At 41.5% G+C, this 17,889-nt stretch overlaps 1 protein-coding gene across 6 annotated transcripts in view; it reads right to left on the reverse strand.

Annotated features, from left to right (window-relative positions):
- The window catches only part of fynb (FYN proto-oncogene, Src family tyrosine kinase b), a 77,126-nt gene that overhangs the window by 25,539 nt on the left and 33,698 nt on the right, over nucleotides 1–17,889 (reverse strand). For all 6 annotated transcript variants that reach the window (XM_067573176.1, XM_067573179.1, XM_067573175.1 and 3 more), the window contains 2 exons: nucleotides 6,877–7,133; nucleotides 1,613–1,709 (listed from right to left, as the gene is read on the reverse strand). In XM_067573176.1, coding sequence (XP_067429277.1) covers nucleotides 1,613–1,709; nucleotides 6,877–7,123 — 344 coding nt within the window. In that variant the 5' untranslated portion in view covers nucleotides 7,124–7,133. The remainder of the gene's footprint in view (nucleotides 1–1,612; nucleotides 1,710–6,876; nucleotides 7,134–17,889) is intronic.

Below are 17,889 nucleotides of genomic sequence, written 5' to 3' on the forward strand. Positions count from 1 at the left end.
ATATTTATCTGTTGATCTGGGTTGTCAGCTGCTGCATACAATTGTCCGTACAGGGATAAATAAAGTTTAACTGAATTGAATTGGATGATAAAAACACTAGTGCTGCTAGTACTAGCAATGTTTTGATTGCTATTATACTAATGTTAGTACCACCTGCGTCAACTCATCAACGCACGGCAAGGGTGTGATCTCCGCTAGGGATGGGCGGGGGAAGAATTTGTGCACTTCGTGTGCTTTTTTTCTCCTGGATTCCACCTCTCAGGCTACATTCAGGCTGCCTTACAGTGACCGGGGTCATAGCCAGGTTTTTAGAAATACTGAGGTTATGAGTCAGTGTCCTCGATGCCCTACCGACACCAAAAAGAAACTCTTTAAAATTTCAGAAACATTTGATTTAACAGGTTTGTAACTTCCTAAAAACTGCCAAGTTTGTCTTCTGAAAAGAATTTAAAGAATATAAATTGCATTTCAATAGTTTCCATTTTCAGTTGAAGAACCAAATAATGAAACCAAACCTATGCCATTGCATTTGGTTATCCAGAATCCACTGAGCTATAGGACTGCATTTAAAACAATGTCCACTTCTCGAAGTGACCTCCCAGCTGTGTACGCACCTATCTGTACAGATATCAGAGATCTAGCAGCGTAGCAAAGGCTTCATATAGTTAATTATGACACAATGCAATCAGAGTAAACCTGCCGTCCCTCTGCAGCCTAATTACAATAAAATCCAAAGGAGAATAGGGTCAGAGCACAGTCCCAGCAGTCTCCCCGCCCCCTCAAATGTCACTGCACCACTGCAGAAACCCAAACAAACAGAGAGGCAGCTGAGGATCACGCCAGTAGGCTGAGACGCAGCCCCGTGTAGACAGAAAGAAAATGAAAACCATCCGCAAGCTGAGGCCAGGATGGTTAAAGAGCTGGCAGTTGATCACGCCTCTCCATCCACACACACACACACACACACACACACACACACACACACACACACACACACACACTGGTCTTGTGCAGTTCTGCTGACTGGAAGAAAGACTAGCCAACATCACTGTGGGTGTAACAGGGCACTTCCTGTTCAAGTTCAGAGGGAAGTCTTGAAGGAACACCACACTCATCACTGCCGGCTGGACACCATGCTCCACCCTGACTAAACCTTAAATAAACTGTGTTTACTGCTGATTGTCATATTGCATATTCAAACCACCACTTTTACCTCATTTTGAAATGCTTTGCACCCTCTAATATAGTGTCCTATATAAAGTTGCTGCCAATTCTGACTTTCTTAACAATTTTCATTGTATTTAAGCCTTTTTTCATGAGTAAAATACTTCAGTTTTCGGTGTTGCGGTTGCAACGGTTGAACATGGTTTTTATAGTTTTATAGTTCCACAAACTGAAGTAAAGCAGATTTATTTTGGGCTTTAGCTCACTCCAGATTATGAAACCAAAACACTTCTTTTCTGTGTACAAGCTGCCACTTTTACCTCAGCTAAAAAAGCCCCAGTCTGCTCTCCTCCCAGCAGCTAGCACCATGCCCTTTAAGACAGTGATAAATAGAAACTTGCATTCCTCCCGAGTGCAGACAGCCAGATAAGCAGCTGTAGCGACTTACGTGCTGTTGATAATCTGGAACCTTTCTCCTTTCCTGAAGCTGAGGTCGTCTTCTGTCCGCGCCTCATAGTCATAAAGTGCCACAAAGAGGGTGACTCCTGCAAGAGGGTTAAAAACACAGCGTCAGCACTCAGCAGATTAGTGAGAGAAAATGAAGTTTAGATTCACACACTGAACTCACGGTGCACTGGAAGCTCCAGTACACTGAGTAAATTAGGACCAATCTCTGGTTTGACTGTAAGTCAGTCTTCTTGACTTTAATGGGAATTCATCAAATTTTACAGGTGATAAATGATGATCAAGGTGAATGGAAACAGGCCACCCAGGAAGCAAAGGACGTTTCAAAGGCATTTCCCCACAATCAAACTTTAGTGCTGCAAATTTTGATTAGTCATGTTTCTGCGTTCAACACATGCTCTGGTGGTGGTTGCCCTTATTTTTATCCACGCTAGTGGCCGGGCTCCGGAGATGGCAATTTCCACCACTTTGGTCAAGACTGAAATATCTCAGCTACTATTGAATGGATGACCATGAAACTTTGTCCAAACATTAATGGTTCCCACAGGATTAATCATAATAACTCTTGGGATCCCCTCACTTTTTATCTGGCGTCAGCAGAAGGTCAATTTTTTTTTTTTACATATCCAGTGAAATATCTCAACATCTACTCAATGGAATGACACATAATTTGGCACAGATATTCATGGCTCCCAGAGGATTCTAATGACTTTGATGATCCCCTGAACTTTTCCTCTAGTGCCGCCAGAAGTTTTTTGAGTTTTTTAGTGAAATGTTTCAACAACTATTGGATGGATTAACTGGCATTGCTGAGGCCTAAAAATGCTTGAAACAAAGTGCTTGTTCGATTGTCTAACAGCGTTGGAAATCCCTATCTTATCCCTATCCCCCAAAGTCCAAATATGGGGGCCTGCTTCTGACCAACTTTCTGAAACAGACAATAAGACAGTTATGGCCACTTTATGCAGTAATTGGCCAAGTGTGTGGAGGTGTGGAAGTAGGCGGGGTTTGAACTTCCGTCACTTTTTGTGTGTACAACCGAGTGCAAAAACATGAATGCCTAAGACTACAAAGACCTCAGAAGGGCATAGAATTCTTGGAGAGAGATCGGGGGGTAGTTGGATGCAGCCTGGAGGAGGCTATGAAAGCAGGCAACACTATAAATAATTTTGCTTTTAGACATGGTCAGACGACATATCGTGCAAACTTGTTAGTGTCACGAATACTAAACCGTTTAGTGCTGTTAACCTTTGCTCACTGTAATCCGTTGCCATCGCAGCCTTCTTGTGGTAGAATTGGCTTCACAAAGGCAGAATAATCTTTGCAGAATCAAACTTCTTTTCACAAAGTACCTGAAGTCACCTTTCCCCACTGACTCTTACCTCCACCTACATCTCCCTCCACCAATGCTACTAATTTTACTCTCATCACAAAGTAACAAAGAACAGTATCATACTGTAGCTCTTATTTTAACTTCTCCAGGTAGCAATTCTCTCAGAGGAATATTTTCTCACCCTTCCACTCCTTCTTATTGCTTACTTGTGGCAAATTTGAAAAAAGATTGTAGGATGTGTTACCAGATAAAAGCAGGAGGTAAACAATAGAAATGAAATTGAGAGGTAGAGAAAAACTCAAAACTGTTTAACTACCTTTCTAGTTGAGGTGTGCAGAACGTAAATATTACTGTATAAAATAGCCTATAGTATGAAGATATAATCATAGAGGAACAAAAAACATTTTGTAACAAAATGAGCACATAGGTGTGAGATCTCGGGAGCCAAGCTAAAACAGTGTATCCAGATTTCATCTAAGTACTGCTTCTATTTCATTTAAAATGTAAAAATTACATTCTGAAAAGATGGAGCATTCATTCTCACTTACTTTGATTGAGGTGACAAGGTTATATGGTATTTTGACAACTCCTTCTGTAATTGAAACCACTTGCTAAATCGTTCTAACCACTGTCAGTGAATAAGACACTGAGTTCTTTACTGGTTGACTTGTGTGTTTCCCTTAATCAGAAAAAATCCCCAAATCCCTACAGAACCATTTCAGTGGAGTTGGAAAGGTGCAACATTGCCTCTTTCTACTGAGTGTTTTTACTTGTCTGAAGCAAATCCAGCCCTTGAACTGACAGTTATGTGAACCCAGCTTTGCAGGGCAGTCAGGGGGTACTTCAGAAGTGTAACAATCCAGTGAAGCTGGGATTTGGCTTGCCTAAATCCAGTTTGACCCATCAGTTTCCATCAGACAGGCTAAAACCTCTCTAAATAAAGAGCCGTTCCAGTATTATCTAACCAACGACTGCCTTCACTGACAAGACATGGAGCATTATAGTGGGGAAAATACAGCAGAAGTTGTTTTGCAAATAGACTTTTCATGTCCAAAATCCCCAATACAACTTCAATTTACTTAATGGAAATGATCAGACTACAGCAAAGAGTATTTATAAAAAATTATATATATCAATAAATGAGAATAAACAGGAACTGCAAGCACATGACAAATAACACAGAAGTGGAAACCCCCTTCCCCCAGAAAGCTGAATATTTGGCCTAAAGAGGCGACTCAGAGTCAACTTGGAAAATTCAGATTTTCAGCCCTACTTATATTTAGGATGTATGATGTTCATTGTCATCGTGTCATTTACTTGAGTCAGAAAATTCTAATTTGGGTAACGTGGTGGAGCTGAAATGTGGTGATATCTGAAACTAATACAAGTGAGTGTCAAAGCTCTAGAGACCAGCCAATCAAGTCTAACACACCGACAAACATCTGTATTGAAACCATTGAGCTCAAAAAAGGAAGTTATTTCTGTAACTTTCACTTTCACTGTAACTTTCTATTAGGCCATTGTGTTTTGTAGAAAACATGTATTGACTGTATTTCTAGAAAGAGTATGTGCATTTTCCCAAACTTTGAGATTTTTCTTGGGTCAGCGGGATCCATTGGAAGTACTGAATCTTAAGATACGTCTACACTGTTTTCACCACTCAGTCATGGTGCTTGCTGTTCAGGCAGGAGTCACATCCCATTAATACACTGACTCTCATGAATCAAAGTTCGGCTTATCTGAGAGTTTGTTTACAACCTGGCTGATTGTGCGACCATTTATATTTCTTGTCCCATTTGACTTCTTTGTAGCAATGCTGCCATATTCCCAGCAATTAACTCCAGTAATTAACTTGGTTAATTGAGGAATGATAACCAAAACTACAAAACTATGAACCAACTTGTAATAAACTCAAATGATCCTTTAAGAGGTTTGAACTCCTGAGTTATTTGGACATCAGACAAGGAAACTCAAGCAGACCCATCAGCGTTGAGATAAGACAAGAAGCAGCACTCAAAGTGTTTCATGGCTCTCAGTGTTTGACAAATGGAAGTTGAATGGGCACTTCTTCAAAGTCCACTTAAACGCTCTTGATCACATTTATTCAAGTCATTTCACTTCAGACACTCTCACCAGGCGAAGTCTTTCTGGGAAACAGTGTTGATATGAAGAGGGCTAGTCAGGCTCTTGCTGATAGGACTGCAGATAGGAGGGACTTGCTGCTATTGATGTGATAACAAACAGAATGTTCAAAAAACAATGTCTGATTGAAACACTTTGGGTTTCTAACCTTCGCAACAGTAACTCTGAGTGAATTGCAGCTGGAGTTTGCAATGTTCCAATGTTCCATTAGGTCAGTAGAGGTGGGTGCTAGGTATAAACTGGTTTATTGACTCATTTTAGAGTTGTTTGCCGGGATCCTACTCAATTAGTTACGTAAGGTCATGGGACTAGCTGTGAATTTCCATTTGGGGAAATGACACGAGGAAAAGATCAACTGATAATCAATAAGATGTGTGATGCCAACTGCAATTTGTGTTCCTCTGTGATGTGACTGAAGGGGGTTGGACTTTGTGGCTGTGTAGCAAACAAGCTGGGCTGCTGTGTTATAACAGAGGTTGAGAAGGAAGGGCGGCTTATGTCCAAATTTCCCCACCAAGAGAAAATTAAAAAGCTAAACCCCTCTCTGCTCCTCTGCCACTGTGTGGATTTGGATTATACAGCGCAGAAAATAATCCACACTTTGAGGGAGAGGACTCCTGCTAAGTTGAGTGGAAATGCTGAGTTCCTCTGCAGAGCAGCCTGGGCTCAGTCAAACATAAAGGAAATCCTGAGTAGGAATATTCCCATCCTAAACAATGAGCCCGGCGCACAAAGCCCTGTGCTAATGCAAGCCGGACGTTCCTGACAGGGCCGGGCTGGGCTGGGGTCGGGAGTGGGGCTGTAGCAGGGGCTGCGAGGTGAGGATTGTCAGGATTTTGGGATGCTTTAGGAAGTCTTTAACTGCACAAAGAAGCCCTCTGAGTCTGTGCTTTTGCAGACGGAGGTGTATGTGTGTGGGCGGCTGTGAGCGAGTGTACTCATACAACTATCACTGGGCGCATAGGAAACTGTAACTGTGTGGAAGTGAATTAAAGAGAAATGACCTTCACACTCTTACTTTTCCTCTTCTGTCCAACAATAAAGACTAATTTCTTTGGGATGTACCTCCACTGAATGATTTCCTGTCCATGACATAAGCTCAGAGCAACATGTGATAGATAGCAACATGTGATTATTCTCTCTGTGTCTCCAGAACTGATCAGATACTAAACATGTTACATGGTGCATGTTGGTGGCGTTAACCTATTCTACATTTTCCCTCTGCTTCATCTTGTACCTATAAGCAACAGAAATGAGTTTCCTTTGCAGGGTGTCTGGCTAATATATGCTGTATTATGCTGTGTGATTAATATGTATGTCTTTTTTAATCACTCTTCATTAATTTCAAGTTGATTGGTGTGAGTGTAACTGATTATATCTGGATAGTGCTGTCTTTAATCCATCGAGAGGAAGATGATTAACATTGATGATACCGCAAAGTTCATTAAAAAAACACTTGATGAAAACAAGCGAACTGATACATTTGCTCTTACGTTTGATTTTGTTTTAAAAAGATATGAATTGTTTGATCAAAACAGAAATGATGCGTTGAAGGCAGTTATCACTAATTAAAACAAACAAACATGATTTTTAAACTTCATTATCATTCATCGAGACTTTTCCTTTTATCATTCACGTTTGCACTGGGGTTACTATTTGAAACATGTCAGAGAGCTTAATATTAGATTTTTATATTTGAACGGAAACAAACAGGATTAAAACTTGGTCTTCGCACCTCACATGCATTGAACAAAGCACATCACGGCGCTTACCTGTCCCACCACGAGTCCTCAGGGTTCCAGTGTGAGAGGAAGTGTTGACCCCTCCGAAGACGGTCATCCCCTGTCCGACGGGGGCGTGGAAGTTGTTGTAGTTTGGGATGGCGGTGACCCCGAAGTTGGGGTAGTGCTGCGGCGTGGGGTCAGCCCCATAGCGGTAGCCCGCTCCCTGGGAGATGCTGGTGTCTCGGTCGTCTGTGAGTTTGGTTGCTTCCTTATCCTTGCATTGCACACAGCCCATTATCTATAATCTGTAGACGACAGGAGAAAGAATAACAGACGTTAGGTTAGTTTAGAGGACTCTGGTTGACTTTGGCGATAAATAGTTGAAAGAAAGTGATAAGAGTAATCAAAATACATATTCATAAAAACAGAATGACTGTGCAGCTGAGATAAAAAAAAAACCTCCAGAGATTTAGAAAAGACAGCAGGTTGAGGATCTTCAAAGACTTATTTGGATCATAACTGCATGACAGTGGAAGATTACATCAACAATATGAAATAAAATGTGATAATGGGCAGGAGACAAAACACAAACAGGCCTAAAGAGCCTTAATGCAGAAAAACATTCAACTTATATACTATAAGCCTGACTGCTGGTTCAGTAAGATGAAACATGCTGTCTGGAAGAAGATCGAGCTGACAGAAAAGCACTCGACCACACAGCAAAGCACAGCAAACAGAACAGAACTCATCGCTCTGTTCAAGGTTTTCACTTCACATTGCTTTCTCTACAGATGACATCCTTCTACTGATTAGCACTCTGGTCTGGGAAGCAGGGACCTTTTTTTATTGCCTGACACACAGCTTGGTCTCTGGATGACTCACACAAACAGTGTGTCTCTTTCATGGTCAGGAGGAATAACGGCTCCTATCACACTGATGTCAGGGAGGCTGGCTGGAGAGAAGGGGAGATGTGGAGGCACTGCTCTGTGCTGTCAACATCACCCGGTTGATCTTAATGGAGAATGGTGGGAGGAAAGTGTCGGCGACTGGACTGGTTTTATCACAGTGCTCAGCAATCAAACTGCCGTGCAGGAAGTAAGGCTCTTCACCATGTCTGGACTGCATACAGCCCTTTTCTTTACTGAGCAGTCTTCCTATAATTTTTTAATTTTTTAAATTGAGATAAATAATATATACCATATACAACACATATTGTACAGACCGTATTTTCTCAAATAGTGGCCGGTATTCAATTAAAAGCTGGGTCTCAAATAATGGCCGGGGGTGTGGTCCACACGAACAAATATAGGCCGGGTAGGAAAAAAACAAGGGTGGATTAAGGCCATATTCAGACCAAATCAGGTGTAGTATCGACAAGTTCCACAAGATGACGGTAGCTATATTTGAGGTACCATATAGGTCCTGTGCAAGTGTCAGTGACTAGATTTTCCATAACTATTAATAAATTCAAAGAGAGAGTTTTGCAATATGCAGAGGAAAATTAAGGAGTGAAAGCGGCGAGACATCTTGACACTGACCCGATAAGAATCAGATACTGGAAAAAACAGAGGCGTGAGCTGCTGTTAGCTACTGAGGAGAGCACTCCTCTGGCCATTATTAGAGAAAATATGGTACCTACATACATGCACACACATGTTTCTGGAGGTCATACGTTGTTATAAAAATTATGATTGCACTGTGTATGAGTGTTACTATTTTATGTATATCATGATAAATTGTTCCTATTTTGTACTGCAACTCTGCAACATCAGCAGACTCATCAGCTGAGGTTAAAGGAAGTTCAGTATTATATTTGTAAAGAGGATGATGTAGAAAATAAAATGCGTTGGAGAAAGGGTGAGACATGTCATCTGGGGGTCAGTTGGGCAAGATGGCTCCTGGACAGGAGAACTGAAAACACACATTATGTTATCTATGAGTCTGTATTTTGATAGATTAAGAAAAGAACTGTAACGCCCACTTAAGGAGTATAAAATGGAGTTGTTGTCAGTATATTGAGGTCATAACTGGGTCATAACTGGGTAACATAGGTTCATCCGTGGCCCGCACAGCCCTCCACAGCAGAACATAGCATATTGGTTAATTTAAAGATGTCAAAAGCTGAAAATCCAGACTTCCAACTGGAGAGGCTGAGTTGTACATACAGTTATGGCTACACACACTGTAAGCGTGACATAGATTGTACAAAAATATGGATATGAAGTTGGTGATGCTGCCAACAGGCTACTTAAAGTGGCACTCCGGCGATGTAGTTGCACTTCCATAAAGTAGAGGGATTCACAAGGGACAGATTAAAAACAGAATGGCCAAAATGTAATCAGCAGAGGTTGAGATATCCTGCTTTTAGTCCATAGGATGCACCAAGCTTCAAGAAAGCTGAATCCTACAATTCCCATAATGCAACCAATAGCATTTTTTCTTCCTTGATTGGTTAACATGCATGTAGTTCAAACTCCACATCTCCAATTGAGTGTGAAAGTTAATTCTTGACCTTGCAAACTGTAATTGACAAGACAAACTTAACTCAAGGTGTACTAACTAGCTTTTATCAGGAACAACTGAGCCAGCTCCACTCGCTAATGAGGACCATGATATGTGGTTGACAGCTCTAGAAAAAAAGCTAGTAAATATATCTTGAGTCATAGAAAAATAATTAAGTTAATCATGCGCATGCTCCAGTTCGTCTCCAGGCTCACACTGAGATGACCCCTAATGATATCATAAAGTCTGTGTAGTCTGTCGTCCATTGAGAGAGAGATTATCAACACTGGTGTTACCACAAATGAGTATGAAGGATGGAGATTAGTAAATAATTGATAAAAACAGATTTGATAAAAGTTTCATTGAACTGATAATGTGCTCTTGAATCCTAACATGTACTTGAAAAAAATTATGAATGATTTGATTAAAAAAAAGATTAATGCATTAAAGTCAGAACCATCATTTAATGAAAACAGCCTTGATTTTACAAACCTCATTATCATCCATCACATCTTTGCCATTTATCATTCAAGTTTGCACAGGGCTGAGTATTAAACACATGTCAAAGAATTTATTATTTGATTAGTACGTCCCATGACTGGTAAACTGATCATGATGAATGAAATCATTGGAATTTCCTTTAAAAGAAAAGTTTTTAAAAAGGTTTGAAGCTCGGATTTGGGTTCACTTTGAGGTGAGGTTGCAGAGGTAAAGCAAACACACTCCCAAACATACTTCTTTTAAATCCTTAATATTTCCTTAGTTTTACATGTCAAAGTCAATTTACTCATCTTGGGGAGTACTATACAGGCCGTGAGAAACAAATGTGTAATGTCTTCTGTGGCTCTGGAGGAGTTAAGTCAAACTGGGGGCACAGAGTTTGAAAAATATGGGTGTTTACCACGCTGGAAGGGTCTAACATTGCCATGAAGTTGCATTGTGGGAAGTGTAGGATACTTGTACTAGGGATTTAATTTCCCTCTTACAAGTCCCTTAATGTAATGAAAGTGCAGTAATACATTGCTGGAGTAATCTGTTAAGGGACATCTGCACAAGACTATTAATCAGGTAATTTCTGCATTTCAATGCAGAGTTGTGGTACTGTATAAAATCTATACTAGCTATGCAACAGGACAGCCCTGTTGCATAGAAAGATGAATGTTTCTGCTGTACACATGTTTGTGGGTAATAATGTAGATACAGCTCCAGACTGCAGACTAGAAAACATCTTGAAATACTTTCGGAATAGCTCATTTATGACTAAGCTATGATGGTCTTTCCCTCAACAAAATTAAATGCTGAGATTTTTTAAAAATGACTTGAGCTCCACCGCAGCGGGGAACAAGATTAGCCTTGGACAATTTTCCCAAATTCCCAAAGGAATTAATGCCATCTAATTGTTTCTCTGCAAAACAACTATGAAAATACCAGTGTGTCAGTATGGTATATCAGTGCAGACACGACGGGTGATAAATCCAGGCTCTCCTTGGAAGACGGAGTGCCGGTCTGGCCTTCAGCTCCAGTCTGTCCCCAAATGTGTCACTTGAGAATATATTTCACTCCCTGCTCTTTCTTTCCCTCCCCTTCTTTCCTTCTGTCTTCTCAGTCGCCTCATCTCTGACTGCAGCCAGAGGAAGGAAATTTATTCACTTGTGACACACTGTGAGGACAAGAGAGAAGAATAATGAAGGAGAGGCGTGGGTTTCCCCATATTTGCAGCAGCAATAAACAGGTGGGGGATCATGGGGAGGAACATAACTCTTCTACTAATCAACACTTTGACTGACAAACAATAAGCACTCTAAACTGAGATAATCACAAACTAATCTAAAGACAAGCTGAAGACAAGAGGCTGAAAAGATGAAAGATTCCAACCAACCAAACAGCAACACAATGACACAATATCAGTCTTCTGGTTAAATATCACCATGGAATCTGCTGTGGACATTAATATTCCCCAATGGATGATTCCTAATGGTTTTACAAGAAATAATCTAATCTGACAGGCATGCTGGTGACACGGCCCAATGGTAATCCACCACTTCGGTCCAGACTGAAATATCTCAACAACTCTTGGATGGATTGCTATGAAATTGTACAAGTATTCATGGTCCCCAGAGGACAAGGCTTCCTGACTTTGGTGATCCCCTGACTTTTCCTCTAGTGCCACCATGAGGACAACATTTTTGGCTTTTAGTGGACTGTTAACCATACAATTAATGTACGGATTGCCAAGAAATGTTGGTATACATATGCTTGCAGCACAGAGGATGAAACCTAATGACTGTTCCTATTTTCACTCATCCTGTGAAATATCTCCACATCTATAAAATGGATTGGAATGCAATTTTGTACAGACATTCATGGTTCCCAGATGATGAATCCAACTGAAAGTGGGAAACTCTTCTCTCCATCAAACTTAATGTAATAATGTTGCATCAGGACCTGTAGCAACATTAATCTTGCCTTCCCAGTCAACAAAAGGTGACTATAGCTCTAAACTGAATATTTGAATTGTAGGGTATTTCAAATCTAGAATTTGTTTGCTCTGGTCTGAGTCGGTGGATGAGTTGGTAAGCTTTCTCATTTTCCTTGGTTCTTGTCACATAGAGAAAAATTCAAGCAAAGCAAAAATGCATCACTAAAGGCCATGTGAGAATGTGAGAACACACAGATGTGTCTGAGGTGGGAGTGAGAACGTAAATAGAGGAAAAAGGTCCTGAAGGCCAGTCCGGGTCAGACCTTGATTTATTCTCCAGCTAGCTGCTAGCAACTGTTGATATCGCTCATCTGCATCCTGGTCAGCAAAGCCCTCCAACAACCAGAGCAGGCCCTACTAGTCGTCTATCACAACCTGAAAATGAACGCTACCTGTTTTGGTTGTTTGATGAACTAATCAAGCGCACCCCTTCACCAGAGTACATAGCGAACTGATCTCTGTGCATGCAGAGTCTGCGTATCACCAGCCTGTAAACATGCATGCAACGCCGCTACTGTCAGAGATAATGCTGCCTGGATGCTGGAGGCAGGCGTTCGGTTACGTGAGGCAGCTTCTGAGTGCGTGTATTCCTGTTATCAGCGGCACCTCATGCTGGTGCTGGTTAAAACTTAAACAGCTGCTGTCACTGTGGTCTGTGCCCTGATGTAAGAAACATATTAACACACACAACACACATGCAGTATACAGATCTATCTGTACTTACATCTCGCAGGCATATAGATAAATGTGTTTATTGCTTGAATTTGTGAGTTTTATCATCCTCAGCCGCGCTGGGAGGCCTGTTTATCTTCCACCATGCAGATTAAACATATATTTGAACATCGTTAGAAATAGTAGATTACAACTGAGACACGCAAGTCCATTAGTAAAGTTTATTAAGAAACGTGTTGTTTTTACCAAACACATCTCCACTTGTCCATGCCAGTGTCTGAGTTGCATATGTGAGATCAAAAGTGGAGGAGTTGAAGATTGGTGGTGGGCCAAAGTTGTAAGAGCATGATGAAACTTTGCTCTATTCCCTCAATAAAAATATAAAACATAAACATTGTGGCATCTAGGGTTTGCTGGCAGGTCTTGTTGACATTTCATGCAGATTTTCATGCTCACAAAATTACCAAGCGCTACCCTAGTATAAACTCAGGTATTTATTGATGCCAGTGCAGCCGCAGAGAGAAACCCTCTTCTCTACCAATTAGAACAGCAGCCCCATACTGACTGACACACCGTGACCGCTCTCTTTCAACATAATTACAGACTGATCCCTCAGATGGCACGCTGTAGCAGACAGAGGCCAAAATGCCCGTCAGCACAATCAGAGGTTGTCACAGGAAGTGGGGGTGTTGGAAGGAGAGAAATCTTACTGTATGATTTGTGTTGCTTTTTTTTTTTAAAAAAACAAACAAGAGAACAAGTCTGTGCCAAGAGTCAGCCTTTCAAACTGACTGACTTGTATTCTCTCTTTGTGTAAAGTGATTCTTTGTCTTGCTTAAGTGCTTTAAACTGCCTGATATGGGTACTTAAATGTATACTGAATTGAATTATAAGAGAGAAGAAAATGTTTGTGTGTGTCCCCGATTTTCTTCTGCTAAATTCTAAAGATGTCAGTGCTGGTGATTCAGTAGCAGGGCAGCTTTCTGTGGGTAAAAACCGCATACATCACACAAGGTTAAAACATACGACTCTGCTGACAGGTGCATGAAGCAGAGATGCACAGAGGATCTCATAGTGAGCGCCGTATCACCTTGGTGCTCCTTGTAATCGGGTCGGTGTGAACTGTGTCAACGACCTGGCATCAAAACCGTGGGCAGAGCGAAATGGCCGGCTCGCACTCGCAGCGGCACACAACACAGAGACTCTGTCAACGGGTGCTGTAATCCAGCGTGACAGGACGTGGGGGCAGGCAGGGGGCCAGGAAACAACAGCGGCGATGCTACGCTCAGTGCAAGACTGCAGAGCATCTCTAATCATATATGCTCCCAGCACTGACTGAGACCACAAACTGCTCTGCGTTTTGACTCTTTATGTAACCCGTGTGACCGGCAGAGGCAGACTGAATCGGCTTTCGGAAGGGGAAACAAATGTATTGATCCCTCGGAGTCGGATGGAGAGCTGTTGCTTGTGTCATTCTTAAATGATAATCTTCGGGGGAAGGATGACGATTCAGTCTAGACGTAGTCATCTGTAGCTAAATGTAGGCGGTTTTGAAGGATTTTACATTCTGATTTGGGGCACTCCCACACACACACACACACACGCTATCACCACTGCAATATGTACAGCACTGTGGAGGCACTGCTGTCACCCAGAATGACATTACACATCAAGCATTCAGTAATGAATGTATTTGCTGCTACCAGAGGCCCAGTTGGAGCATTGTTATTCTAGTCTGCTTCTGGCAGAGACAGACGCAGCCTCAAGAGCCAGAGAACCCCCGGACGAGAAGGTTACTTTCAGAAGTTCGATATTACTTTCCAACATTGCAGGCCTAATTAGTCAAATGACACATTAAGCTATTACAGGGATGTTAGGATAGCTTCTGTATTCATTCAGTGTTCTGAATTAAACATATCGTGTGCTCACTGGGGACTTTTTACCCTGATTGGAGATATTATCGACCAATTATCAACCAATCAGCTTTGTAGGTGGGATTAAGAATAGTGATGCTATCTTACCTAGATAGTTATCTAGCTACATCCATGGCTAGCTAGATCTAAGATAGTAAGTGTTTGAAAGGTTGTTACCACTCTGCATATTTCTGGTAAAGCAACGCCCCCACAGCTTCCATGTCAACTGAAAACGATGAAGGTGGAACATCTACATCAACAAAAGCAAAAATAGCCAAGTCTCGTTCTGATTATCAGTCTACACATGGGGTGTTTTTTGAAATTTTTCAAAACTAGTGTCGATATGACGCTTGAATTTCTGTTCTGACACAAAAACAAAACTCTTTGATACCTTACTTTGAGAAAAAAAAAGAGCAAAGCCTTTTCTGCCAAATCTAACTATATAACCATTTACTGTAAACGGTAAATTCCTTGACGTAAGTGACTCCAAATTTCGGTTTAAGCCGCGAACTATCTGATGAAAGAATGTGTAAAATTATGAATCTGTCCCGACATTTGATGCCAACTTATAGTACTTGACAGTTTTTGATGAAGCGTCTGCATTCGTTATGTTTCTCCACTCATTTAATTGTGTTTTTTCCTTTAAATTTCTAACATCAGTCAACATTCATCATCAGACGTTATATTCAGCGTTCAGTTCGGTGAAACCGCTTGACCAGCTTCCTTCTTTTCTCCACATCAATCCAACAAATACCACATTTTGTAATTCAATTACTTACCAACTCCAATCAATTAGAACAATCGTTTAAGCAATCAGATTACTGGATTCAGGTTAAATGCAATCTGCTTTTCTCCAAACACAGCCGTGACAGATCTAAGCCCTGTTTGTCCGATTCTCTCCTCTACAGCCTTCTGCATGCCCAGAAAGAGCCGAGCTCATCACTGGCTGTTCTCTTTGAACTGAAGGGTCTTTCATCTCTTTATTTCCCTCTTCCTTCCCTCCTTTTCATGCAGCCTCTCTGCTGATTAATTATTCCTCCTTCGCAGAAAAAGCTGCCACCTGCTTGCCGTAGGGGCTGTTTTGCTGTTTACTCCCCCGGTCTTTCACTCCTCTTCCCAGAGGCTTGTAGGAAACAGCTCTAGAGGCTGAATAAAGAAGCGACCGAAATTTTGCAGCATCATTTCACTAGGATTAAACGTTCCGGAGAGTCTTTAAAATGTACATACGTTTTCAACATCATCAATAATTCTGTTTTGTCAAAATAAAAAACTTAAGAAGGCGGCCTATACTATAAAGCTGTCTTTATCCTCTCATGTTTTATATCAGACCGAGCATCTCCTCCCATGTTCCAGCCGCTTTCAACATGAAATCAATGAACCCTCGGGGAAAATCCAATTACAGAGCAGGACATGACCAGTAGTGGAGTCGGATCCATAATTAGTTAACGCAAAAGGCTATTCATATAGCACTGGATGGACAAAATTCATTAGGTTCTTTAATTGGAGCCAAAGACCTAAAGCATCTGAAGATGTACAGAGCGTGATTAAAAGAGTTAATGGGATGAAAATTGATTAACTCAACTTGAAATAAGGTGCCGTCCACCTGTGCTCCATTTCTAAGAAAAGAAGGGGGTTGATAAAGAAGGGTGTGGGGCCTATGTCCACGTGCCCCTCTGGGTGAATAATTCATGGAGCAGTTGTGCAGGGCTGAAGGTATGCCATGGTGGTTGCTGAGAGAGATGGTCCCTGGCTGCATTTATATTTGATGGGGGGAGGTGATGGGTGGGGTTCATTAGAAGGAGGCTAAGAAGGTGGTTGGTGAAGGAGCTGGTGGAGGGCACTATGACATATTATCCCCCATGGGAGGCTTTTTTTTTTTCCATCCCCTTGGTCATTGAAGGGCTGGAGTCAACCCCGGTGGGATTGCGTCTGTCTGAATGAAAACACCTCCGACTCCAGGAGAGTGGAAACAGGGTGGGTAGAGGGCGGAGAGCTTGACTACTAATTAGTTTCACACAGATTGGGACATACATGTGGGAGCGCATATCCTTGACAAGGACACATGTGATATACTACAATTCTTTAGCGTTTTAGACTGTTGTGCTGCTGGTACAGGCTCATTTTACCCACTTTACCAAACGCAATAAGGTCTCATAGTCTTGGTATGAACAAGGACACATTGAGGGCTGGATTATGCTTGAAAAGAACTAGTTCATTTGAAAACATCTGAAAACTTCCAACGGGTAGAAGTGTTTATAGTTGGGGGTATTCACGGATTTTCAGACAGTCTCTCCTGGAAGACATTCATAGTGTTAGAGCTGAAACAGTCAATCAATAGAAATATAATTGTCAAATATTTTGATATCCAGTCATTTATCAAGCAAAAGTACTGAAAAAGCGACTGCTGGTTGGATGCAATATGAGAGTTCAAGATAATACCATACTCTGGGAAGACATTTTTTTTCAATTTTCTGACATTTTCTGACACTGATAATGAAAATACTCATTAGTTGCATTTGAACTTGTTTGTGAACCAGGATGGTGACAGAAATAGTTGACAGCAACATGAGCTTGTGTGTGAACTAGAGAGAAGCTCAAACCCAGTTCACTTTTTCAACTCTATCAATCGCTGGGTAAAGTGGGTGTGAATGTCAGATCGCTGGTTTAGGAAAGTTGCAGAAATTGTCGAACATAGCCCACTTTGATTTGCCCTGTTTATAGCTCTGTTAGCCGTCTCATGTTGCTTTGAAAACTCACACATATCGAAGTGTTGACTACCAGAAAGTTTTCATATCTGACAGCTCAACTTGGTGTGACCCGGTGTAGTAGTGTTTGGGGTTTTTTATGAGTTGGTATGCTGCTACAGTTAGGGCTCCGTCACACCAGCAATTATTACCATTTTAACAACATCAAAATCATCTCATTTCAGCACAGAAAATTTGCAAATTCATGCCACTGAAGAAGTACAAACTGTCCTGACAGCGCTGACCTTCGAGGGAACAGAGAGAGACCAAAATGAAGGAAGCCATCATGACCGCTGCGTCACACCACCCACGACTAGTCAGAATGTCACAAAGCTCCCAGTGCTACCTATCTCTACTACCAAACCTGCTGTTTCTCACCCTGTAGTAGTGCAGACAAGACATCATGAAATAATTATTCACTTTACACCGCCCTCGTGCTGTGCCCTTCATCAGGAGGATAAGATAGGAACGCCAGAATAGACAGAGAGACAGAGAGAGACAGAGAGAGAGAGAGAGAGAGAGAGAGAGAGAGAGAGAGAGAAGGAGTAATAATGGGGGAGAAAATGATTACAGGGGCAAGAGAGTCAAGTCAAGTCAATTTTTTTTATATAGCGCCGAATCATAACAGAAGTTATCTGAGGGCCCTCGTCATATAGAGCAGGTTTAGACTGTACTGTTAGCAATATTATTTACAGGGACCCAACATTCCCCCACGAGCAAGCACTTGGCAAAAGCGGCAAAGAAAAACTCC

The sequence above is a fragment of the Thunnus thynnus genome, chromosome 18 (genome assembly GCF_963924715.1).
Source record: "Thunnus thynnus chromosome 18, fThuThy2.1, whole genome shotgun sequence".
Lineage (NCBI taxonomy): Eukaryota > Metazoa > Chordata > Actinopteri > Scombriformes > Scombridae > Thunnus > Thunnus thynnus.